Source organism: Capra hircus, chromosome 3 (assembly GCF_001704415.2).
Source record: "Capra hircus breed San Clemente chromosome 3, ASM170441v1, whole genome shotgun sequence".
NCBI classification, from domain to species: domain Eukaryota; kingdom Metazoa; phylum Chordata; class Mammalia; order Artiodactyla; family Bovidae; genus Capra; species Capra hircus.
The window spans coordinates 89884070-89910960 of NC_030810.1; the positions used below are offsets into that span (position 1 = coordinate 89884070).

General features: G+C 38.3%; 2 protein-coding genes across 5 annotated transcripts in view; one reads left to right on the forward strand and one right to left on the reverse strand.

Moving 5' to 3' along the window:
* Positions 1–7209, reverse strand: part of ST7L (suppression of tumorigenicity 7 like) — a 70034-nt gene extending 62825 nt beyond the window's left edge. For 2 of the 4 annotated variants that reach the window (XM_005677880.3, XM_013962535.2), the window contains exons 1-3: positions 6282–6962; positions 4567–4649; positions 1113–1275 (exon numbers count right to left, since the gene is read on the reverse strand). In XM_005677880.3, coding sequence (XP_005677937.2) covers positions 1113–1275; positions 4567–4649; positions 6282–6489 — 454 coding nt within the window. In that variant the 5' untranslated portion in view covers positions 6490–6962. Of the gene's footprint in view, positions 1–1112; positions 1276–4566; positions 4650–6281; positions 6963–7133 lie in introns of those variants that run through there. The other 2 variants (XM_018045919.1, XM_005677883.3) reach the window with 2 other exon arrangements.
* Positions 7036–26891, forward strand: part of CAPZA1 (capping actin protein of muscle Z-line alpha subunit 1) — a 42713-nt gene continuing 22857 nt past the window's right edge. The window contains exon 1 of the mRNA XM_005677884.3: positions 7036–7296. Coding sequence (XP_005677941.1) covers positions 7258–7296 — 39 coding nt within the window. The 5' untranslated portion in view covers positions 7036–7257. The remainder of the gene's footprint in view (positions 7297–26891) is intronic.

Genomic DNA, 26891 nt, shown 5'->3' on the forward strand with positions numbered 1-26891 from the left:
TTTTATGAAAGGGGAGAAAGGAGAAGAGGAAAGAAAATTACCATTGTTCCTTCCCGTACTTCCTGAATGGCTGTCAATCCCATCCCTACTAATCCTGGTTAACTCCCACTCATGCTTTATGGCTCAGTTTAAATGGTTCTTTCTCAGAGAACTTCCCTGACCACACATAAAAAGTGCCATCAATTTCACTCAGGTAGTATTTTTCTACTAAACTAATATAAATTTCATGTCTAGTTTACTGAACAAATGAAACATTATGGCATTCTACAGAATTAACTCATTTGTACTATTACCATATGATTATAACCTACACCAAATGAAAGTGAAAGTAAAGTCACTCAGTCCTGTCCAACTCTTTGAGACCCCATGGACTGTAGCCTACCAGGCTCCTCTGTCCATGGGATTTTCATACCAAATGAAAGGAACAATAATCCAAAAATGTCACTTCTATTTGGCTTCAAAGATTTTACTTTCCTAATTGTATAATTACTAGATACATATAGAAGAATGGTCTACAATTTAAGTACGACAACAGAATATTCATACATTGATAACAGATTTTGATGTCTTTGTAAATATACTGACAAGAAAAAATATTTTTCCTAACTTTGCTCTCTTGGTAGAGATGGCTAATTGTCTCTGTTCTTTCCTTTATCAGTAATAAGATCCCCTATCACCTGGGCACATGTACACTGAGAAAATGATTACAATTTTTAACCTCCCTTACAGCTAGTTCTAGCCATTTGATAAAGATCTGACCAGTAGAAAGTAAGTTAAAATAGTATGTAATGCTTCTGGGAAGTATCCTTGGCTGCTGTGGGGAAAGTGTCTTTCTCCTGGCCTGTTCTCCTTCCTGCTGACTAGAATGTGGACTTAATGGCTGAAGCCAGAGCAACTGTCTGGGAACACAAGGGAAAACTGCACAGGAGATGGCAGGCTAATAAAACAGAAGGAGTAAAAAAAAAAATAGGCCTCTGATGATCATTGCTCTCTATATCAGCCATTAAACCTATATTTAAAGGACAGACAAACTTCTATTGTTAAACGTTTTCTATCTGCCATGGTCAAACACAATCTTAACTATACAGCTCTGAAAACACATTTCATTTCACCTGACAAATTCTGCCTGCTGGTTTCGCTCTGTCTGTTGTTGGAAGGAGAACCTGGCTCTGAAATGCTGCTTTCTGTTCCTCCCATCAATGGTCGCAAATGGCTTACAGAAACTTGCTCAATAAAAGATGTGCCATGCTTATGAAAGTACCACCATTCAAATATCTGTGACAAAGAGAAAACATCTTTCATTTAAAACAGAACTGATCAGCAGATATGAGCTCAAGTCAAAACATTCTCTCAAGACACTCCTGTTTCAGTCTTTTAAATGTACTTTCCTTTCAAAAACCAAGCCAAACACAAGATTCCCTGATAACACATACCAAGCTGAGGTAAAATGCCTTTTTATAGCTTTGTCATAAAATTCAGAGAAGCTTAGGCAACACTAGAAGAAATAGGCCTGTAAATAAAGCATTTAAAAAACAATAAGTGTCTAAGCTATTAATATGTTATGTTACAATGTCATTTTAGTCTATCTGCAGCACAACTAAAAGAAAAATAATTTTGAAACAACTAGTATGATGTGCTTCAGAGAAGGCGATGGCACCCCACTCCAGTACTCTTGCCTGGAAAACCCCATGGATGGAGGAGCCTGGTAGGCTGTGGTCCCTGGGGTCACAAAGAGTCCGACACGACTGAGCGACTTCCCTTTCACTTTTCACTTTCATGCATTGGAGGAGGAAATGGCAACCCACTCCAGTGTTCTTGCCTGGAGAATCCCAGGGACGGGGAAGCCTGGTGGGCTGCCGTCTATGGGGTCACACAGAGTCAGACACGACTGAAGTGACTCAGCAGCAGCAGCAGCAGTATGATGTGCTTAACCACTAGACTAGGGTTAGAATGCCCACAGTGACTCCCAATTCAGCCATACTTTAGCTGTGTGTTTTGTGTAAGTCACTTAAATTCTCAGAGCCTCAATGTCCTATCAAGCAAATGGGGTTGACAAGAATTAGAAGTTCTTCTGAACAATAAAGTACTAATCCAGTATTTGGCAGTACTATTAATGTAGGTTAAGAGTCAGGTTGTTTCCCATACTGTACTACTTAAAAATCAGGATATTCCTTTCTTTCTGTTTCCACAGTTTATCACCATTATAAGAGGCAATCGAAAGCAGCTCTCTGTGTTGAATTAGCAGAGTTGTTTCATATTTGGATATTCCAGCCTTTTCAACTCCCTTTGCTGGCTTCTTTGGGTGTGAGCTTAAACAACATGTCCAAAGGGAATTTTTCCTGATTCCACAGAATGGAAAACTATTTTATGCACTCCCATAGGCTCTTTTTTTCTTTTCAGAGTAATCTTTGTACTCATAATAACTAAACAACTGGCTTTGCTGCTATTCTTCAAGCTCCCAAGCATACAACCTCTGCACGTAGAAATAACACAGCACAACTAGCTTCCTCATTTCAGGTGGTAAAAGAAATTATAAATAAACTTTGCTAATAAAAACTCATCAATATTTCAAGGGTAATGACACAGTTCAACCTTTAAAATGTTACTTGAATTCCTAATTTTTATAAATTTAAAACTCTGATTTGAAAAAGGTAACAAATTTTAAAAACTGTTTTACATATTATATGTTATGAATCAATATTATATATATATATGTGTGTGTGTGTGTCTAAGTTTTCTCCCCTCCTTATAAATGAGAAAATTAGGACTCAATTCATGTTACTTGCCCAAATGGCAGAGTCAAGACTCAAAACTACATCTGCTGGTTCCAAGACCAGTGCTTTTTCCACTATATCAGCTGTTTAAATATAGTTTATCTCCTTTATTTAGATTTTTATCAGTTCAGTTCAGTCGCTCAGTCGTGTCCCACTCTTTGCGACCCCATGAACTGCAGCATGCCAGGCCTCCCTGTCCCTCACAAACTTCCAGGGTTTACTCAAACTCATGTACATTGAGTCGGTGATATTATCCAACCATCTCATCCTCTGTCATCCCCTTCTCCTACCGCCTTCAATCTTTCCTAGCATCAGGGTCTTTTCAAATGAGTCAGTTCTTTCCATCAGGTGGCCAAAGTATTGGAGTTTCAGCTTCAACATCAGTCCTTCCAATGAATATTCAGAACTAATTTCTTTTAGGATGGACTGGTTAGATCTCCTTGCAGTTTATTCTATGGCAAAATATGCTAAATTATGAAAAGGTTTCATCCAGAATTCAACAATTTTTTTTAAGTCAAGAGAAAAGTCTCTTTTTCATCTGGCATTTCTCTTTAACAAAATGGTAAAGTGTGCCTATAGGAAAAAAAAAAAACAAACCTCCAATACAAATGCTATTATTTTTACATTTCTACTATAGTTACAGAGCACCACCTAGAGATGAGAAAAAATTCAGAAAAATTTCATTCGCCATGCATGCCATAATACTTCCTAAGATTTTTATCTGTAGCAGTATTTTTCCAAAGTTGATACTAGGAAATACTAGCTCCTAAGGATATTAATAAAGATTACAAAATTTTTAAAAATCTTTTTAAATTAAAAATGATACCATGGTCAAATAAAGCAAGAGGAAACTGAATTAAACAGGTTTTTGTGTAACTTCTTAGAATAACATGGCCAAAATTCATCAAGTGCTACTATGTTGTTGCAAGTTTTCACACACATTATCTCATTTAATCCTCATAACTGTGAAACTGATACTATTTTTTTTTTTTGCCCAAGTCAGGCAGCTCATGGGATCTCAAGGTTCTGGACCAGGGATCCAACCTGGCCTTCAGCAGTCAAACCAGGGAGCCCTAAACCAATGGACCACAAGGGAATTCCCAAGTTGATACTATTATAATCCCCAATGTATAGATGAGGAAATTGGAGCTTTAGAAAGTTAATTCACTTCCTTGAAGTCACACAACTAAAGTGATGGTTAGTCTAGTTTCCAAACTCTACTCTTAAGCACTCTAGAGAGATAAAACACTCTAGGCAGGTAGACTATAAGCCCAATTCAAGACACATATAAATTTTTAGTCTGCTCAATGTTGCCAGCATTAAAGTACTGGAAGACTTAAGATAAAAACTTTACATCCAGGTTTTCTTGAAATCATTTGAAAAAACTGAAAGTTCTAGTAATATGGTCTGCAAATCTACATGGCAACAATTATCTTTAGCCTTTTCTAGAAGGACCATAGCCTTTTCTAGAAGGAACATGTACTGTCCGGATTATCGAATCTTCAAAGTAAATAAAAATTTTATTTTTTACACTCTGCCCATTTTACTCATTTTTGTTACTAAGCCAAGCTTATGAGCATTTAGTTGGGGAATTCGCCTCCCACTACACTCCCCACAACATACAGTCTTTTATATACAAATGAATACTACCAATCTCTAAAAGTAGAGAGGAAGTTGCAGTTTTCACATTTTAAGAATGCTAATCTATAAGTATTTATAATTATTATAACCATTTAAAGAGATTTGATTTTTAGATAAACACCAAAGCATGAAGGAAATGGAAACTACTTACAAATATTAGTCCTGATATTAGAGAAGATGTCCCTGTAAGTGCCACATAGAATCTGGGTGTCAATGAATTTAAAAATACTGTCACTGCCAAAACAAAAAAAAAACAAAACAAAAAAAAAATCAACGTTTAAAAGTATTGAAGTTACAAATATGTAGCTGTCTTTATGAGTGGAGGAATATAAGTAGATTAATATCTAGTATGAGATTCATTTGAAAAAGTTGTAATTTTTTAAAATGCTACTTTGCATTCTCATTGTATCATATCTTAAAAATGCCTTCACACATGTAAGGAGATCATTTAGCTTGCTGTTGAGAATAAAACCAAGAACATCATAATTTAGACAAGAACTTTTGCAGTTCCACCACATATATTACAAAGGAGGATTAAAACTATTTTCTAATTATTTTGGTGACATCCAAATCAGTGTTTCAAATTAGAGAGAAGGAAATAGTGTAGTATTTGACAGGTCACCTAGAGAGGCAAAATAGCCCAAAGAGAACAGCACACTAAATGGTTCCTATATCTGATTCACTGAAAACCGGACCAGACTCTTCACTTCAAATAACAGTCTCATAAATACTTTGGGTTTTAGAAAGAAATAAAAATCTGTAAAGTCATTGACTCTCAGCTGAATGGCATATCTAATTAATATGTAAAAAAAAAAAGAACTCAATGAGTAACATTTCACTGAGCGTACAAACCAGTAGTAAACACTTCATTAACCTGTAACAGAAACACCAAATTAGCTTTTTCAAACAGTCTAGGAAGGACAATTTATCTAGCTTGTTTCAGTGTGTTAGTTGTATCTGGATTTACATACTCAGTTCTTAAAAAGCCCAAATATTTCAGAATATTATCTGTCTTTCATGTTATCTCACAGAATAGAAAACGGAGCACTTGCCTCCTCTTTCTACAGAAAGATAAAACAGCACTGACAGGCAAAATCGTCACACAATAGATATACTTTCATTTTAATCTGAGGTTGCCGATTTGTAATGACATAGTAAGAGGCCCTGGCTCCCATCCACTCTGACCCGGCTACAGCTGAAGTATATTTGCAGAATCCAAGGGATCGTCACCTCTTAGATGTCTGGGTCTTCAGCCCACACTACACAGCAAGCTCTCTACGAATGTTGAAAGAACTAAGGAAAGTACCCACTACTGTTTGTGGCTCTCTTTCTCTTTACTTCCCGTATTGTTCTATTTTATTACTCAAGATAAAGCCTAAAACAGAGAACGGACAAAAATATATCGGAAACTATTTCTTGACAACGCTATTTTAAAACATGAGAATAGTTGGCTACGATCGTGGTGTTTTCTGTTAGATATTTTGTTGTCTGGGTGTGGGTTCTCTCAGCTGAGTGGCGGGAGACTCAAAGGGTGTACACAAATTCTGCATCCGGGTCTGAAATTGTTCTCATCTGCCCTATCACCTGAAGCTTACAGCTTGTCAGGTGGTTTCTCTCAGGGCGCAAGAGGGCACACGAGAGAGGGCGGATCTTAAGAGTTCTGGGAGGAGCCGGCGGCGGCAGCTCAAGTTTGACAATCAGCTGCGGCCTCAGAGAAAAAGAATCCACTCGGTCGCTTAAACTAACTCATTCTCCGAGGCCCTCCAGTGATAAGGAAATCTCAGCGCTTTGGCCTTTGCCCCCGACACCTCTAACTGCCCCCTACCCGGACCGCCGCCCGTCCCCGGGGAGCTCTGGGCCTCTCACCCGCTGCCAAATTCTCACACAGCCTCAGCGGGACCCTCAGAGCGTAAAGCAGCCCCAGCCCCGCCACGAACCACAGTGAGGCCCCAATGCCCGCCAGACCAGCCCGCAGCCGCTCCCTCCAGCCCAGCGGCGGGCTTAAGCCGGGGACAGGGGCAGAAGGAGACGCTGCAGCAATCGCTGCTTCACCTAAGCCGTCACTGTCCGCCATCTTGCCGCTCCCGCTAGCGCCGGGAGTTGGGAGGGGAGAAGGGCAGGAAAGCGGGAGTCGGGAATCCTGGGATAGTGGCGGACCTAAAGTTGGTCTCCGTGAAAACTGATAGTAGTCCCAGGGAACGGGGACGAAGACCTGGAAAGTGGAAGAACGCCCCAGGACTGAGCTACCTATTCCTTCCGAGGGAGGGAAAGGGCGGATGGCGGCACCTATTCTGGAGGAACTGAACTGTGACCCTCGGAGTGAAGTGTTTTAGCCTCCAGACGAATGAGGGTCGCCTTCCACCCCATTCCTAGGGTTGAAAAACCCACCAACCGTTCCAGAGTCCGAGCAGCACTAAGCCCTTTGGGATCGGCTATCATGGAGAGCACTGATACTGGGAAAATCTACAGGAGTAGCGACAGCAATTTGGTCGGCTGGAGCTCGGGCGCCAATACCAGTCAAAACACTCTCCCAACGTCCCATAGATGAATAGGGAAATGGCTGCAGCTCTGGCAATTCCAGTCGAAACACGCTCCCAACGTCCCCAAAATAAGTGGGGAAATGAATGTAACTCAGTGAGAAAGATAGATTTAAAATTAAAGTTAGCCGACTTCCTTGGGCGCCGAGGCCCGGGGCCATCACCCCCGCCCGTAACTGACATGGCGCTCTCGCGGTCGGCGTTTCCGGGCGGGTCCTTCCGACGCCCCTCGCTGTGATTCCATCACTCGGCTTTCTTCCCAGCCTCCCTCGCGCCAGGGCCGGGCTGGGCCAGAGCAGCCCAAGATGGCCGACTTCGAGGATCGGGTGTCGGATGAGGAGAAGGTAAGGGGTTCGCCTCTCTCTCTTGCCTCTTCCCGGGACAGGGCAGGGAGGCCCGACCTGACTGGGGTGGGAACCCCGGCAGTGCACCCAGGAGAAGAAAGCTTCTCGGTCTGTGCCGGCATACGCTCTCCGCAGTCGGGACGCTTCGCTGCCCTTTTAGGGGCTTTCCTCTGCCTCACGGTGGCCCCAGTTCCCCATTCCTCAACTCTCTTTTACTCCTGGGCCTGAGGCACAACCTGGTGACCTTCCTGCGAGAGAAGAGACCTTCCGTTATTGAACTGTGACTGTGGACCTTTTTTGTATTTGAGAAAGGGGGCGATGATGATGTCGCGACGAATCAAGGAGCAATTATTTTACCGCCTTCAGCGGTTGGGGCTCACCCCATCCCCCCATTTTTAGATACGACTGGGGCTAGTTTAGGGCGAGTCACTTCCTGGTCAGGGTGGCCTCTTAACTTCCCTTTTGCTCCTCCTTCCTCAGGAAGTGATTCTGCTGTCACGACTCCTCGACAGGGAGGGGTCTCTAATATATCGGCCACCTATCCTCCTACACCTCTTTCCCCACAAACTACCGGCTAAACTAACTCGCGGTAATGAATGTGTAAGGCTCAGGGACATTGGCTTCAGAATCTGAACACGCTTTTCTCTGTAACACTCCTTTGATTGTACGTATACGGCCCCCGCGGTGACTCTGTCCCTTGCGTCTTTTAACGATAATTTTTGAAAAACAGTTTTCGACTTTTTTCTTAACAAGATTAGCCAACGAATTCTTTCTTTTTTTACTCCAGAAAGGTTTTATGTCGCACATAAACAATATTAACACATGCAAGTCTGGACAAAGCTTCCTGCTTTCTTTGGTGCTCCACTGTGATGTCTTTGATTATAGTTGAACTTGTCAGTGTGTAATTTGTATGCTTTTTTTTTTTTTTTCTGTATGCTTATTTCTTTAAGAGTGTCTTAAGTACAAGAGAATATTCCACCTTAGGTGGAATAATTTTTTTCCTGACAACTGCAAACTTTTCATAACAGTTTGTCAGGCTTTTCAGTAAATAGGTTAAAGATTTTAGAACTTATGAATATTACAATGATTTCACAACATAATTCGTAGTAGGACAAGGAATTTCCCACAGTGACTCTTAAAAAATGTATACCTCTGAATGCTCTGTAAATGTATCTGGGTTTTCTTGGACTGTTTATGATCCAAGAGTCCTCTGTGTGGAATAACTTGATATATCATATACACCATGCCATTTTGAAATGCTGAAGAAAGCGCCGAACATTCACAAGCCATTGAACAACACTTCAGAATTAGATTTTCTCTTACTTGGAAATTGATTCTCATAAATGTAAGATATAGCGGGGCAAGGACATTTTATACTGTATGTGAACTTACGCTAGAGAGAAAACTGTTAACATAATAAAGTTTATTCTAAAGGCAAAATTATAATTCAGATGAAGTAAAATTACAGTGAAAATCATGGGATAGCAAAGCATTTGTGAGCCTAACTGATGGCCCACTTAAGCAAAATTTCACTAGGAATTTAAGATAATAAACTTTGAAGTTTACCAGTGTTGGGTTTTTGTTTTTGACAGGGTTAGAATGCCTTTTTAATTAAACTTGGAGAAAAAATACATACTTCAAAGTGTAAATTAAGATGTCTCTGGATATTGACAGTGTTGAAATTAGTGACATTAAAAAAATAACCTTAATTTTATAGCAGCAGATGTGTGACCAGTTTTCTCTTTATCGCCCAGCATACTTCTTTTGTAGTTTAATTTTAATAATGACATAGCAAACAAATCATAATTAGTAAGGTAAATCTACTGCCCAAAAAATGTTGATGGATTTTATATTCAGTAAACAGGTTTTAGATTAACTGCATTGTCTTCATTAGAGTAGATAACTAAGAATAGCTGATATAAAAAAAAATCTCATATAATAAATCCATATGACTGAGATTACTGAAATTTTGTTAGAGTCTTTATTCCTAGAGATGAACTGATATGTATTTCTCTATTGTGGATCAGTAGGTGAAAATAAAGGGCTTTGATTTCAAAGATTACTTCCATTTTCCTTCAACTTTATATTTGACCTCTTTTCCTCCAGGCCTTTTAACTGAATTCAAGAACTGAAAAAGTATTTTTCTGAAAAGACTTGTTGATATGACTACCTTAGCATTCATAAACAAAAAGTTACCTTTAAGCAAGATGCTTGTTGTACAAAACTTTCACAACCAAGGCACTATTACAAAAAAGATATTTTCAGCCTTAGTTTGTATATTGATTCTTCCTTGAGGGTACTGTAAAATTTTCATTTTTTTCTTTTATTAACTAAGATCTCAACTGCATTTGATTTTATTTTTTGTAGCACACGTGTGTCATGATGCCAAATATATTTTAATACTGCTTTTTATCTTTGTTATATTTTCTGAAAACAGTGAACCCAGAGCTGAATTTGGTGGTGAGGGCCTCTGATTTCCTTGCAAATATTTCTGTAAAAGCTAGTAAGGTCAACCATTCTCATAACTAACTGCTGAAGTTTTTGTCACTTTATAAAGAGGAAGTTGGGTTTTTTAACTTCTGCATTGTTACCTGAAATGGTCATGATGAGCTGCCTAAATAAAACAGGAAGTTGAAAGTGTAATAACTTGCAGAAATAAATACTTTTAGTTTTATCCTAGAGTTCGGTTTCTGAGAATGAGCTCTACTTATCTAGTACTTAGAGTCTTCAGTTACATGGTTCCAAATGCTTTACAAGACCAAAATGAAAAGATGCCATAATTAGGACATTTAGGTATGAGATAAACTACTTGTTTGGATTCTTTGCACTGACTGTTTCCTTTAATTCATGATTCAGCATTTTAAACACATAAATGCACACAGAATTTTAGGGTTGAAAAAAGTGCCACTGGTACATTTTTTTCTTCAACCTAACAAGTGTAATGTTTGTGTATAGCTTCAAAAGTACCATAACTGAAAATTGGATCTCTATGCTCTAAGTTTAGATAATACCATCTTTAAGACACTTTTTGAGAAATGGGTTTGTCAAAATTATATAGGAGAGATGTGGAAAATGTTGTAAATAGGTGATGAAATTTGAAGGCTTTGTTAGAGATCATGAAGATACTTACACTTTTAAAGTAGATTTCCTTGATTATGTGTTACCTCCTGAGTGATTACTCTTTAGAGTAAAGTAAACCCTAAAGCTTAATGGCCATGGCTGTTTTGTAACAAGTCATTCATTAGAATTAATACTAGTTTTTAAATCTTATGTTGGCTTTGCTGAGTAGTAGTCATATAATCTGTTACAAAATCTTGGACAGGAGCACAAAGCCTAAGCAGGTACAAACTCAGGCACCCATTTTTGGTGAAGAGTGTAGGTTTATTATATTTCTTCAAGAACATCTAGCTATTTTATTAGGGCTAGTCTTAAGGCTAAGCAAAGCATTTGTCAAATAATTGAGACCCCAGGTAAGTCTGATTCAGAAGCCATGCTTTTCTCACTGTACTATTTTTAACATATCCATGAATGAAAAAAAATCAGAGTAATTCATTTAATGAATTAGATTCTTTTTTTAGGGCGGTGGGGGGGGGGTGTGTTCTGGGTCTTTGTTGCAGTACATAGCCTTCTCTAGTTGTGGCACAGAGGCTTAGTTGCCCTGCAGCATGTGGGATCTTAGTTCCCCAACCAGGGATCCAACCTGAGTCCCCTGCATTGGAAGGCAGATCCTTAACCACTGGACTACCAGGGAAGTCCCCTATTTAAAGAACCATAAATGAGGTATTGTGGGGTAGTGGGCAAGAATAAGCCTCAGGATATTTGGTCTTTTCTTGCTGTGCTGTTAGCTACCAATGTGATTTTGGAAAAATCACTTATCTCTGAGCCTTGAAAGTTTTCTTCTAAAATAGGTGGACCTCAAAAGTTTTCTTTTAATACAGGTAAGGGGAATTGGATCAAACTGACTGAACAAAGTTTAATGAACTTTTCAAACTCTTTAAATTAAAACAAACTCTGTTTTAAAAACTGAAATGTTAAAATGTTCCAGGAGTCTCTGTCATTATCTGCTTTGGCACATCTGCCCTGATAACGAAGCTGTGAAATCCTTGGTTACTGCAAGGATTTATCTAGTGCCTAGCAGAGCACCAGGTACATAGTGTAGGCCCAAGCTATTGGCATGAAAGACACCAATCAATCACAGCTTCATTCATTTTGGTATTTCCCCAGCTCATGCTCCCTCATTCCCCTTCCCCAATTATTTCTGGTAATCTGTAGATATTTCTTGTATTCAGGAATATGTCCACACTGTAGGTGCCTCTTTGGGCATACATAGTGCCTAAGCATCTACTGCAGTTACTCTGTCAATGGTGCTCTGTCACAGCACTGCTAAGAATCTTTGATCCCCCTGGGAGCATTTTCCTAGTAAACTCAATAAAGTTTTGAAGCCTTATTGCATATCAAAATTAGTATCTATACAGTTGTCCCTAGGTATCTGGGGGAGTGGTTTCAGGGACCGCGCGCTACCCGCCCCCCCTCCAATGCCAAAACCTGCGGATGTTCAAGTCCCTTATATAAGAAGTAGTAAGGTTAGTTCTCTGTTTCTGCACTCATGGATACAGAGGGCTGACTATGTATACCTTGCAAAACTCCTAATAAAAGTTTTTCCTTCATACGTCCTTTCCTTTAGAGCTCAGAAAAACACATAGAATTAGGTTTCATTACTCTTGTCTGTCTCAAGTGCACGAATTCCTTCATCTTTTTGGAAAAAAAAGTCCTTATGTGAAGCAATTCCTGAAAGTAAAAACCTTGGACAGAGGAAACTTGTCATGATAATTTTTTGATAAGCCAGTTTTACTACTTGGGGATTTCTGAACTAGGTGATGATTTGAATATATACCTACAGTTATTTCCCCTTCTCCCTTTATCAGAACCTCCTGCCAGCCTCTGCATTTCTGTTCTTTCCACCATTATTCTCGTTTAGTCACATGGACTCAGGACATTGTCGTCATCTTTTTAACTCATAACCTCTCCTCTCATGTTCAGTTAGTATTTCAGTCTTGTAAATTCTTCTTCTTATCATTAGACTTTATTCTTCTATTTCCATGAGTCTTTTAAAAATTATTTTGAGTATATAGGAGCTATAATCAGATGCATAAAATTAAAATGGTAGAAAAGGACATGAGTAAAAAGTCCCTTCCCACTCACTTTCCAGCCACCAAGTTCCCCTGAGCGGCAGCCAATATTACCAGTCTCTTTTCTATTTTATTTATTTATTTCAGTTTTATTTACCAGTGGTTAAGACTCTGTGCTTTCACTACTGTGGGCCCAGGTTCAGTCCCTGGTCTGGGAACTAAGATGCTGCAAGTGTGTGGCACAGCCAAAAAAAAATTACTACCACATTTGCATAGTGCTCTTTTGGGCATCTACAAATATGCCACTAAGAATTTTAGTATTTAAAATGTGTTATAAAACCAAGGTGTTAACAAAACCAAGGTGTCGAGAAACATAACTTTAAAGGTTTAAAGATCTTGAAAGTCCTCATGACAAGGCTGAGGGCACTGTCGTCTTCAGAACCTCAACATTATTGTCTACAGCAGCAACGCTTACATGTTTCTTTCAAAAGCAAGATTTCTGGGTTCTTTTCAGACCAGCTGCATCAGAATTTGGAGGGATAAATTCTTAGGAATCCATTTTTAATAAGCTTCCCAATAATTATTGTGCAGCTCCAGAGCTACTCTCCATATCTTAATCCTTTGCCGGATAAGGGAGAAGCTTGATTCATCAGAATAGTAAGGACAAATGTTTATTAGCTAGGCTGATGAAACTAGTGTTTAAGAAGAGGGTAGCAACTAATTTAATAAATACAGGAGGGGCTAGATTATTTTTTAAGTAGATCAGGTACGTAAGAAATCAAAGTACCATTTTTTCAGTTTAAGCATGGAATCAAGCCAGAGAAGTTAACTATACAGTCTAACATTTTAATGGCATTTTCTCCTATTGTAGGGATATATACCCAACACCCAGACCATGTCCAATCTTTGTGTAGGGTGCCTTCTGACTTTTAACAGCAGCGGACAGATTGTACGAGACTGGAAGGAAGCCCATGTATATCAGAATTTGGCATATCACAGTTTCTCCTCCAGTTGTAATCCCTTCTTAGTTAATGGCATTTCATTCTTTAGTTGCTCAGGCCAAAAAGTTTAGTGTCTTTGATTCCTGTTTGTGTCACAGTACACATAGGTCCATTAGCAAATCCTTTAGGCTGTGCCTTCAAAACATACCTAGAACTTGACTGTTTTTCACTATACCCTAATTTCAACCACTCTGGAAGAAAAGTCAAAGTCACTCAGTCGTGTCTGACTCTTTGTGACCCCGTAAACTATGCAGTCCATGGAATTCTCCAGGCCAGAATACTGGAGTGGGTAGCCTTTCCCTTCTCCAGAGGATCTTCCCAAGCCAAGGATCGAACCCAGGTCTCCCACATTGCAGGCAAATTCTTTACCAGCTGAACCACAAAGGACACACTGTGATTTCCCAAATAGTTGATTGCACTGGCCTTGTCTCTAGTCTGCTTCTGTTTTTGTCTCTCTCTAGGCAGTCTATCCTCAAGGAACCACTCAGGGTGATCTGGTTAAAAAAATATAAGGGAGAATGTGTCACTCTTCTACTCAAAATCCTCCAATTGCTTCCCATGTTCTTCAGAATGAAAGTTACTCTGCCTGCCTGCAGTTTTATCTCTCTAGTGCTTATTTCTCTGACTTTATCTCCTACCTATTCTCATCTGGCCAAACACATCCTGACTTAATTCATCTTTGCATTTGCTGTGTTCTTTGGCGTTCTCTTCCTTCTTTATCCCTTACTTCTTCAGATATTTCATCAAGTTACCTTCTTAGTGAAGCCCTCTGTGATCACCCTGTCCAATTCCAATCTACCATTTCATATCCCCTTTCTCTGCTTTATAATTACTTCTTAGCATTTATCACTAGCTAGCATACCATGTAGTTTAGTTGTTTAATCTTATCTGTTGTTTCTTTACCCACTAGAATGTAGCTCTGTAAGGATCATGTGCTGTTGAATCACCATTACCTAAAACAGCGCCTTCATAGTAGTCCTTCAGATATTTGATGAATAAAGAAATGAATGTATCTTGCTTTGATAGTACCTGTCTTAATTTCACAGTTGATGAACTCTTAGAGGGCAGACTGATTTCCAAGTTTTGTGAACCCATATTGAGGACTCCTGTACTTCGAGATTAATTTTTGTTAATGGAGCTTCCCACACAGAAGGCTTTGGCAGTTCTCCATCACCTACAGAGTAAAACCAGATTTGATGTTAACTGCTACCATCTGACTCATCTTACTCTTCCTTTCTCTTTTATTATCCACAGATAAATCTGTGTCTGCCAAACTGACAAAACAATTTTTTCTCCTACCTTTTTTCCTTCTTAACCAGTTCCCTTATTTGTAATAGCCTCTTTCTTTCTCCCCCTACTATTTAAAGCACTTTGTAGAGCATAGCTTAGATCCCGCCTTCCCCTTCCTTGTAGTTGTCTTTAACCAACCCAACCCATATCCATCTCCTTCTCAAATTCTGTGTTGTATGTTGTCTGTAATACTGACTTGGCAGTTTTGCTGCTTTGAATTATAGTTATTTTTAAATGATTGACATCTTTGTTGAGGGCTATTGTTTGTATAAGTTGTTTTGCTAACACTGGTAAAATTTACAAAAATTGAAAAGCTAGGATGCTGACTATGTGCATGTCTTACATTATTTGTGTCCACCATGAAGATGTGCACTTCATATTAGCTAAGGTAGTGGCTTTCAGCCTTGACAGGACCTGAGAATCACCCTAGAATCTTTAAAAAAAATTCCAGTGCCCAAGCTGTCCTCCAAATCGATTACATCAGAAGGTCTGTGAGTGGAACCCAGGCGTTAGTCATTTGAACCTACCAGGCTCCACGTTCCATGGGATTTTCCAGGCAAGAATACTGCAGTGGGCTGCCATTTCCTTCTCCAGGGGAATCTTCCCAACCCAGGGATCAAACCCGGGTCTCCCGCATTGCAGACAGACGCTTTACCGTCTGAGCCACTAGGGAAGCCATAAAACTTGCCCAGGTGATTCTAATTGTATAGCTGTTGTTCACAACCAAGGATTAAGGCCAAAGGGAATTTGTTAGCTTACTTCTTTGGCCATTCTCCTTTTTGTCCGAGTGAATGAACAAATTGGTAAACATAAAGACTTGATGATATCTAGGTGTTTGCTTGGAGAAGGCAATGGCAACCCACTCCAGTACTTTTACCTGGAAAATCCCGTGGACGGAGGAGCCTGGTAGGCTGCCGTCCATGGGGTCGTGAAGAGTCAGACACAACTGAGCGACTTCACTTTCACTTTTCACTTTCATGCATTGGAGAAGGAAATGGCAACCCACTGCAGTGTTCTTGCCTGGAGAATCCCAGGGACTGGGGAGCCTGGTGGGCTGCCGTCTGTGGGGTCGCACAGAGTTGGACACGACTGAAGCGACTTAGCAGAGCAGCAACAGCAGCAGGTGTTTGCTTAGGGAAAGAAAGTTAAGTATCTGCTATATCTGTCTCATGTTACTTCACTGGATTCTTAAAATGCGTGCGTGCTCAGTCACTTAAGTGGTGTCGGACCAACTTTGTGCGACCCCATGGACCACGACCCGCCAGGCTCCTCTGTCCATGGGATTCTCCAGGCAAAGTAGTGCTAGATATATGAGCAGGTATTATACTCAACAGATGAAGAAACTAAGACCCAAGTAATTAAGTGCTAAAGCCGGCATGTGAAACCATGTCTGACTCCCAGTGATTTAAAAAAAAAAAAAAAAAGTTGGTTTAAAAAAAGACACACCTTTAAGATAGAAATACAGTAAAATACCAGGTGCACCATCTCTTAAAGGGGAAATGTTTCTTGTTTCTGACTGCATCAGTTTCCAAGCCAGTGTGGTGTCTCACTGCCGAACTCTACCGTTTTGGACTTGGTATTTGCATCATTGCTTTCTGGCGTGTGAAACTCAAGGCATTCAGTGTGGATTTCCCATCATTTCTTAATTTGGTCCTGATTATTTACAAAACAATACTAGTTGTATCTGGCCATTGTACTTGGAAATTTTTACCTGTCTGCCCAGTCACCTCGGGTTGGGGGTTTTAACAAATTTAAGCTCCTCAGCAACATGTTGCTTATGTGATCTTTGCACTCACTTTAATCTTTCTTCCTGACTCATTAGAACGTTATATCTCAGACTTCTAAATTTCCTCAGTTATTGATCTAGACATTCAGGCAGATTCTCTAATTAAGCCAAGTAGAGTTCTTTCCCTCCTTTCATATATATATCAGTGTTGTTTTGGAGTTTAGATGAGACAGTTGTTTTTAATCTTGACTAAGATTGGGCCAATTCTTTTTTTTTTTTTTTAATGGTGACTTAAGGCTTTATCACTTACACTGAACTTCTAAATGACCAATTAAGGTATATACTTGGAAATCTTTTTATTGACATCTTGGGTGTTGTTCATTAGGAAAGTCCAGAATGAGGACTAAGGAATAAGGATATCCTTCTAATTTGGTGCATAGAGAAGTTGTAAATTAAAAGGGAATGGATGGGAAAGATAACAAGAAAATAAAATAGCTATTTTTTGGTTTTTAAATGTAAATTTTATGGTGAAGTATGTTTTACTTACTATTATACAGTGTAAAATACATTGCTGACTTCTGTTAAGGAAAACCAATCTGATACTTGCTAGAATGATAAGAGTCCTCAATTTTATACTTTTGTATTAGGGGGAGAGAGATTGAGATCAGCTCCAAATAAGCAAAGACCGATGGAGATTTATAGCCAACAAGCAATTGCGTGGCTGGGGCGGGGCAGTGGGGGCATAAATGGAAAAGTACTAAGAGGAGACATCAGAGTAGAAGGATTCTTGCTCACTGGCAGATCGAGGACTTATACATCAGAGATTGGGGGTGTAGAACTTGATCATATATCCAGAGTTGGAGAATTCTCTTTAAACTGACAGCAGGGTTCTTGCTAAGACTGGGCTAGGCAGGCCATAGACAAGAGGGGCCCGAGATAAAGACCTAGTTGAGAAGAGGGCTCAGAGGAGCCTGACTAAAGTTTGGACAAGGAGGAGCTCTTATGCATGTTACATTATTACTTTAGTAAATCTTCAAGCAATTTTCCTTAGTGTTGGTAGAATTTTTTTTTAATGAAATTTCTTTAAACGTGTCTGCCTTCCCTACCTATTTGTCTACATATACCCAGACTTATAATTGGTTACTACTAGAATAGTTTCTAAGAAATACTTGAAATGACTTTTTAAAGACTAAGCATGGAACAAATTATTTGAAAGTGTCGTGATCTATTTTTTATAATGTTGATTATAATTTAGACATATCTATCCTTTTAAACCTTAGCCTTTATGGATAATGATAAATCAAAATCAACTATATATGTCTAAAATTTTCTCTCTTTTTTGTTGGGGGGTATGCCGCACAGCTTGTGAGATCTTAGTTGCCCAACCAGGGATCGATCTCAGGCCCCTGATAGTGAGAGCACAGAGTCCTAACCACTTGACTGCCAGGGAATTCCCCTAATCACATTCTGAATCTTTGTAGTATCTCCATATCTAAACTGGAAAGGTAACATTTAGCTTATTTGGAATTTAGTGAAATCTTTATTCTACTTCTGGAGATCACTGAAAATGTTTTTTTTTCCCCTCAACTTATACCCCAAATTAGATTCTCACTAGCCTCCGGGGACTCTTAGCTAGCAGGGATTTTGTTTGATAAAGGCAGTGAAACTGGAATTCTGGAGCTAGTTTGATACTGAAATACTTGCATGTCAGCAGTTTGGAACTTGCATCTATTAAATAATTGACCCAGTGAGTTTGTTGTTGATATTCTGAAAACCTTAGAACCAGACCCAGAAAATGAACTACACTGAGGCAAGGTGTATTAAAGAAAAAAACAGAAACATAACATCCTGGGGGAGAGGAATGAATAGGTAAAGCACAGAGGGTTTTTTTGTTTGTTTGTTTTGTTTTAAAGCACAGAGGTTTTTTAGGAAATACTCTGTATGATGCTATAATGGTGGATATGTTTTCCACACCCATAGAGTGTGCACCCCAAAGAGTGAACCCTAATGTAGGCTTTGGGCTTTGGGTGATAATGATGTGTCAGTGTAGATTCATCAGTTGTAGCAAATGTGCCACTCTGGTGGGGATCTTAATAATGGGGAAGACGGTGCACATGGGGGCACAGTGTTGGGCTTCCTGGGGGCTCAGGTGATAAAGAGTCTGCCTGCAATGCAGGAGACCTGGGTTCCATCCCTGGGTTGGGAAGATGCCCTGGAGAAGGGAATAACAACCAACTCCAGTATTCTCACCTGAATTCCCTGGACAGAGGAGCCTCGTGGGCTACAGTCCATGGGGTTGCAAGAGTTGGACAGAGTATGCTGGTGGGGGAAGGGGGACAGGGTATATGGGAAATCCCTGTATGTTCCTCTCAGTGTTGCTGTGAACCTGAAACTGTCCTTAGAAAAAACAGTCTTACAATCCAAAATAATAACAACAATAGCAATGACATCCTAAATATCTTCTAATAGGAAAAAAATAACATTGACTTCTGTACAGATAGAACTTTCTTACTAGGATAAACTAGAATAGTATCTCTTTCTGGAGGAGGAATGCAGCTACTTATCCTTCAATAGTTCTGGAACGTTGTAGAATAAAAATAAACATTTACGAAAGCACAATTTACTACTCTTTTTTTGAAGTATAGTCTAATTGAGAACATGAGGAAACTTTGAAAGATGATCAAAGTAAACTTTGAAAGATCAGTTTAAACGGAAGCAGAATAGTCACTTTGAAAACTTTCGGTCAAGAAAAAGTTGTTTCTGTTTATCAGTACTGATGAAGATTGTAGTGATGGGGAACATTAGATGAGTAAGACCCAAAGAACTTCTGAAAGAGAGGAATGATTTTCTCAGTAATTTGAAGGGTTTGTTCAGTTTGATAACTTAAAGCATAGTTGTCTTGCTAGCAGTCTTGTCTAGCTGATGTTTACTGAGCATCCATGTTGTATTTTAAATGTTTTGCCACAGTCTTGACATAGGTGCTGTGATAAATGTTCAAAAGTATGGTAGAAGGAACAGGATTCTTGAGGCGTTTGTAATGGAGAAAATATCTTTGAAAGAAACAGATGGCCCAGCTTTATTTTTATTTTTTTCAGGAAAGGCAGAAGACCACCCAAGAGTGGAGATTTTTTTTTCATTTACAATTTTTATTTTATTTTATTTTTTAATTGGTTATATTGTCTATATTTAGTTTTACAATTCATATTTTTTTTGGAGGTTAATTACTTTACAATATTGTATTGGTTGGCCCAGCTTTAAAAAGTAGGACTGATTTAGACAGAGATGGAAAGAGAGGCACAAGGACAGTGTGAGTAAAGGCCCAGAAACAAAGTCGTTAATACACTTAATAGACTGATGAAGGAGACAAAGGTTACTCGCTGGCAGTGATTTCATTCCTGAAGTATACAAAATTTGGGCAGTATAAACTGACCTGGGTCTTGTGGATAACTGGAATATGGATATTATCTAATGAAAAATTTCTTCATTGCCTGTCTGGAATTACTTTCCCAACATTGACAGTTGTTAAATATTCAACTTGATATTCTTTTGTTAAGGAAATTATTTTAAAAGGTGGTTATGAATAGATGGGGTGGTTATGAATAGTATGGGGTCTGTTATTATAAGATTGTTTAGGGGAATTCCTCAGCAGTCCAGTGGTTAGGAGTCTGCTTTTACTGCTGAGGGTTTGGGTGCAATCCCTGGTCAGGGAACTAAGGTCCCACAAACTGTATGGCACAGCCAAGGAAAAAAAAGATTATTTAGTAAGCTAAAATTTTGAGTTTTATAAAAATTTCATAAATTTATTTTTCTAATAATTTTCTAAACTTTCTTACTAAAATTAAAACTAGCAGCTTCTGGGAAACAATAGGATATATTACCTTCTTGGTTTGATTGTTAAACTTCAGTACAAATATTAGCAATAAAAAAATGAAATTTTGAATCTTGAAAGGATTGAATATTTTGCTTTATTTTCCTTTTTGGAAAAGTAAGATGTAAGGAAAATGAGAAAAAACTGAAATATAAGAAAACTTATCTTTGATTGATACTTACAGACTTTAAATTCCCCCTGTTTAGGTTAGAAATACAATGCATTCCATGGAATTAACATTATTAGAATCTTTAAATATATGAAGGGATGGAATTGTATATGAGACTTGAGCTTCTCCCCCTTTAAAATACACGCTTTACTGCAGATACTATCATATGAATGTTATGTACAGTGAAACTTTTGAAACAAGGACTTAAATTTGTATTTACTTATTTTTGTCTGTGCTGGGTCTTGGTTGCTGCGTGGGCTTTTCTCTAGTGAGTGGGGGCTCCTCCCTAGTTGTCCTGCACAGGCTTCTCGTTGCCGCGGCTTCTCTCGTCAGAGAGCACAGGCTGTGGGCGCGTGGGCTCCCGTAGCTACAGCGCGTGTGCTCCTGGGCTCTAGAACACAGGCTCAGTAGTTACGGGAGGCTTAGCTGCCCCACGGCATGTGGGATCTTCCTGGACCAGGGGTCAAACCCATGTTCCCTGCGTTGGCAGGCACATTCTTAACCACTGGACCACTAGGGAGGTCCCATCCCTCATCTGTATTGCAGCAAAAATATTTTTGCAGTTACCAGCTGCTCTGCCATTTCTTTTTCTCCTTCTGCTTGTTCCCATGATTTTGTTTGTCTCTCTTAAATTTCATCTTGTTAGTTTTGACTCAGTTTTGAGACTGGATGATAAAATTTGGACTTTTAAAGTTGTTTATCATTCTGTTTATCCCTCCCAACTTTGTGACAACTGCAGCTTTCACACACAAAGTTTTGTCTCAATTCTTGGTTTAAAGAAATTCTAAAAGGATTAGGCAAACCCACGAGATCTCACTATATATAAATTCTCAATTTTAATAACCTGTTACTATTGCATAATATAGTCAGTTGTCTAGTGCATTGCCGCCCCTTTTTTAAGTATGTGACCTTGGACAAGGAACTTCTGAACCTGTTCCTTCATTTACAATGGAGATAATAGTCTCTTCACTGCCTATTTTAACAAACTATTTTAAGATCAAAAGGGAGGTTATGAAAGCGTTTTGTAAACAATAAATAGTATTCATTAATTTACATTCTTTGTATGTGCCAGGTCTTAGTCCTATGCATACAGTAATTAACAAACAACAAATTCTTATGCTTTATGCCAAGAGGTGGCAAATCTCGCCCATTGCCTGCTTTTTTAAGGCCTAGGGGAAAAAAAACAAGAATATTTCATGATGTGAAAATTACATGAAATACAAATTGCAGTATCTAAAATAATGTTAGTTAACCCAGTAGGGGTAAACCTTTCACACTATAGATGTGTTTGTGTGTGTGTGTGTGTATATATATATATATATATATCAGAAACATTCACATCGTACCCTTTAATTATTTTATAGCTTTGTCAGTTGAACCTCAGTTAAAAAGTCTTATTGGAACATGGGCTCACTTAGTTTACAGTTGGGACAGAGATCATGTGGTCCGCACAGCTCTGAAACATTTATTGTCTGGCCCTTTAGCACTTTGCAGACCTCTGCTCTACGTTCTTGGAATTCTTTTAGAGGTCTTGAGCGATAACCATATGTTCAGTGGCAAATTCTTTGAAGAAATTTAAAGCAAGTAAAGGGACAAGAATTATGAAGGGTATGGAGGGTACATTAGGTAATTTATAGAAGTCAGGAAGTCAGAGAAGGGTACTTTAGTGGGTGATATTTGAATGAAGAGGGAAGTGAACTCTGATAGAAAAGCATTTCTGGCAAAAGAAATGAAAATTGCAATAGCCCTAAGGTGGGAGTGTAGCTGTAGGTCTAGGAACTAAACAGTAGAAGAATGAGAGGAAAAGAGACCCATGGAGCACACTTTAGAGTTCACAGTGATTATATGAATGTGTCGTGACTACTTACGTTACACCTGTTACTTCAAGGTGTTTTTATAGTATTGTTACATTGACAGAACAGCTCAATACTTCAAAGCCGTCTTCAGAGACTGTCAGATGTTTATCTAATACTGAGTATGGTCATCTCATGTAGGGGGATTGGTTCAAGGACCCCCATAAATCACAAAATACAAGAATGCTCAAGTTCTCTATGTGAAATGGGGTAGGATTTGTATATAACTTACATCCTGTCATATGTTTTAAATCATCTCTAGATTACTTGTAATGTCTAATATAAATACTATGTAAATAGTTAATAGTGTGTAGCAGATTCAAGCTTTGACTTTTGGAACTTTCTGGAATTTTTTTCCCCAAAATATTTTCAGTCCTTGTATGCTGAACCCACAAATAGAGTTGACTGTAATCTGTCTTTTTTGCTAACTTCCAGAAATAAAAAGGGGAGTCGTTTACAATGACAGTGATAGGACCCCATGTTGGCATCTAATGATAACTACATTTCTTTTAACTGCTCATTTAAAACTTCACCTTACCATAGTATATATATCTTCAAGTCTCCCCAATTTAGTTTAAAAATTAGGAGATGTTTTGTTTTCTTAAATTGGACATTTCTCCTGTTCTTGATATTCTCAGATAATTTTTTAAAATTATTTATTGTATAGGAAATGTTGGCATGCCCCTTTTTTGCTTTTTAAAAAATTACTTTTCATACAAATAATTTCTAGTGTACAATTTTTTGAACATAGAAATGAGCTTAAAATTGAAAGAAAAAAAGCTTTTGTAATACTACTGTCAGAGGTGGTCCCAGTTACAAGTTAGTAGCCGCTATACATTTATGTAAATATATATACTTCAAAAAAAAGATAGGAATACAACATTTTGCAGTCCTTTTCATTCAACAGCATGGTAAGTAAGCAACCCATGTTATCAACAGAACACTTCTCAGATGTTTTTGCTTTCAGAACTCATTTACACTCTTAGAAATCAAGTTGTTGTTCCCCCAGTGTTATTGAGATATAATTGACATACAGCACTATAAGTTTAAGGTGTACAGTGTATGATTTGACTCATATACATCATGAAATGATTATTATAGTAAGTTTCATGAGTATCTATCATCTGACAGATACAAAAGTAGAGAAATAGTTTTTTAAAAAGTTTGCCTATGATGAGAACTCTTAGGACCTATTCTCTTTAACAGCTTTCATATATAAAATACAGCAGTTAATTATATGTATTATCTTATACATTACATCCCTAGTACTTACTTATCTTGTTAACAAGAAATTTGTACCTTTTGACTATCTCTCCCCACCCCTAAATTCTTTTTCTATGAGTTTGTTTTTGAAGTGTAATTGACATATAACACTAAGTTAGTTCCTGTTATACAGCATAGTGATTTGATATTTCTATACATTTCAAAATAATTACCACAGTAAGTCAGTTAAGGTATGTGACAAAGATGCTACATAGTTATTGACTATTATTCCCCACACTATACGTTTCATACCAGTCACTTAATTTATTTTGTAACTAGAGGTTGTCCTCTTAATTTCCCTTACTTATTTCCTCCATGCAAACCTCTCCCTCTGGCAACTGCCTTTTTGTTCTCTGTCTCCATTATTGATTGTTTCTTAGATTCCACATGTAAGTGAAATTATATAGTATTTGTCTTTTTATGAGTTATTCAATTAACATAATACCCTCTATATCCATTCATGTTGCAAATGGCAGATTTTCATTCTTTTTTTTTCTCAAGTAGTATATCAATTTGGTTTACGTCTTATATGTTTGTTCAGAGTACCAGAGCTTTGTAATGACTTGAGCATTTGCTTTGTGGCACTTAGTCCTGGTAATTTTTTTTTTCAATTGAAGGACTTCCCTTTCACTTTTCACTTTCATGCATTGGAGAAGGAAATGGCAACCCACTCCAGTGTTCTTTCCTGGAGAATCCCAGGGACGGTGGAGCCTGGTGGGCTGCAGTCTGTGGGGTCACACAGAGTCAGACATGACTGAAGTGACGCAGCAGCAGCAATTGCTTTACAGAATTTTGTTGTCTGTCAAACCTCAACATGAATCAGCCACAGGTGTACATATGTCCCCTCCTTTTTGAACCTCCCTCCCATCCCCCTCCCCATCCCACTCCTCTAGGTTGATACAGAGCCCCTGTTTGAGTTTCCTTTTACGTAGAGCAAATTCCTGTTGGCTATCTATTTTACATATGGTAATGTAAGTTTCCATGTTACTCTCTCCATACATCTCACCCTCTCCTCCCCTCTCCCCATGTCCATAAGTCTAATATTCCCTTGTGTTTATATGTGTACACACATACTCCACATCACTTCTTTATCCGTTCATTTAGATTATTTCCATATTTTGGCTGTTGTAAATAATGCTGGAGCGAATATAGAGGTGCATTTATCTTTTATATTTAGTGTTTACATAGAAATTGAGGGGTTTTTGGTTTGGTTTTTTTTTTTTTTGGTTTGTATTTGACTGCACCATATGGCATGTCAGATCTTACTTCCCTGACCAGGAATCAAATCCTGCCCCGTGCAGTGAAATTGAATTTTTACTTATGTGGCTTCTGAGTATTGTGTGTACGTGCTCAGTCGCTTCAGTAGTGTCTGGCTCTTTGCAACACCTATAGTCCAGTGGGCTATGGACTGTAGCCCACTGGCTCATTTGTCCGTGGGATTCTCCAGGTGAGAATGCTGTAGTAGATTGCCATGTCTTCCTCCAGGGGATCTTCCCGTCTCAAGGATCCAAGCTGCATCTGCCACGTCTGCTGTATTGCAGGCAGAGTTTTTACTACTGGGCCACTAGGGAAGCCCTGATATGTATTGTATTAGATATTAAAACTAAAAAGGAGTTTTTCAAACAACTCATTTTTATCATAATGATAATAAAAATTTATTGCATTTTGACATAAATGATTAGTATACATATGTATTTTTTAAAACCTTTATTTTTGAAAATGCAAAAAGAATCTGTGGGAAAAAATAGTGTTGTTTTACGTTATGCATATCTTTTAAATATCTCCATTCAGTTTGTCAAGCTATGTTGTCTTAGTTTGTACCTACTGTTCGCTCTGCATGGGATGCTCACCTTGGTATCTACTCATCCTCCAATCCAGCTGAAACATCATTGCCTTTGAAAGTCACTCCAAGCCCTCCTTAAATACCTACATAGAATTGACAGCATCTTCCTTTGTGCTTCATTGTTCCTTTTAATGATTGCTATATTACTATCTGGGTGACAGATCCCTTGAGGACAGTGACAGTGTCTTAACAGTATTTAATCTTTATTTACTGACTCTTCCTGGCTCTTCAGTAAATGTTTGTTGAATAGATAAACCACTGCTTTTTTACATGCACTGTCTGTCAGTTTCTCCATTATCCAAATCGCTTTTTTAGTTATGGCATTTCCATCAGATTTTGTAACTTTTGAAAATTTGTAGGTAACTTTAGAAATATGAGTAATGTGAATTTTCAGTTTGGTAACTTCTACTTTTATGTATTCAAACATTAATAAGTAATATGTAAAATATAGCGGTAGCTTTATTCTTTTAAAGGAAGTTGCTTTTGGGGTAGTATATGAATATATTTTTGAATTGCACGCAGTTAATTTTTCGTGACTGAGGGGAGTTTCTTAATTATGTAAGGATTGTGGGAAATGCACCTTGACAGAAAGACCATAGCTGCTCAACAGACTTACCACAAATAGGCTAAAAAAATAGGTTTGCTTTTCAAAATACATTTTCTAATTTCTTAAATAAGTGATTGATAACAACAGTTAACAAGTACAGTAATATGATTAAGTGCACTTGGAAAGCACATATACACAGTTGGAAACCAAATTAGAACTGTTAGTCCTGTATAGTGTAATTCTCATGAGTTGAGAGGCACTTCTTCCTTATTAGAAACTCTATCTTTTTATTGTTGTTGCTTAGTTAATATAAGAGCTTTATGGAGTATTTCATCTTAATCTCCAGTAGTTTTCATTGGAGGGTATCTACAATTACTCTGCAACATCAGAGTTCTGAAACTGTACGTGCCTGCATAAGAATATTTTAAGGTGTTTGTGTTATGGATTCCTCAACCCTGCTTCCAGGTGATCAATATACAAGTTTGTCTTCTAAGTCTTAAAGATACAGAGAGTTTTATAGCTCAGAAAAGTTTTGCAGATCTCCTAATCTCTTTTAGGAGTTGGATTATTATGAGGAAATTCAGAACCAAAAAAAGTTAGCAAAGTTTCCAGAATCGCAAATCTAGTTAGTTAATGGACCAGCAGATCCAGTAATTAGAATCCAGGGTTTTCATTCTGCCTTGCTGCATGAATCAGTCAGCCTTTCTTGCCTGAACAAATAATTTTAGTTATGGAGCAGCTTTTCTTTTACTTTTTTTAGAATAAGAGCAAAGTCATATAAGATCTTCCATATAAACCTAGGGATGCTAAAGTTGTAAAATTCTCAACCCCAGCTTTATTTTCCAAAGACTTTAGTGTCTTTTTTTCTCTGCCTTAAGAATGGTTTGACTTTCGCAACTTTTATTT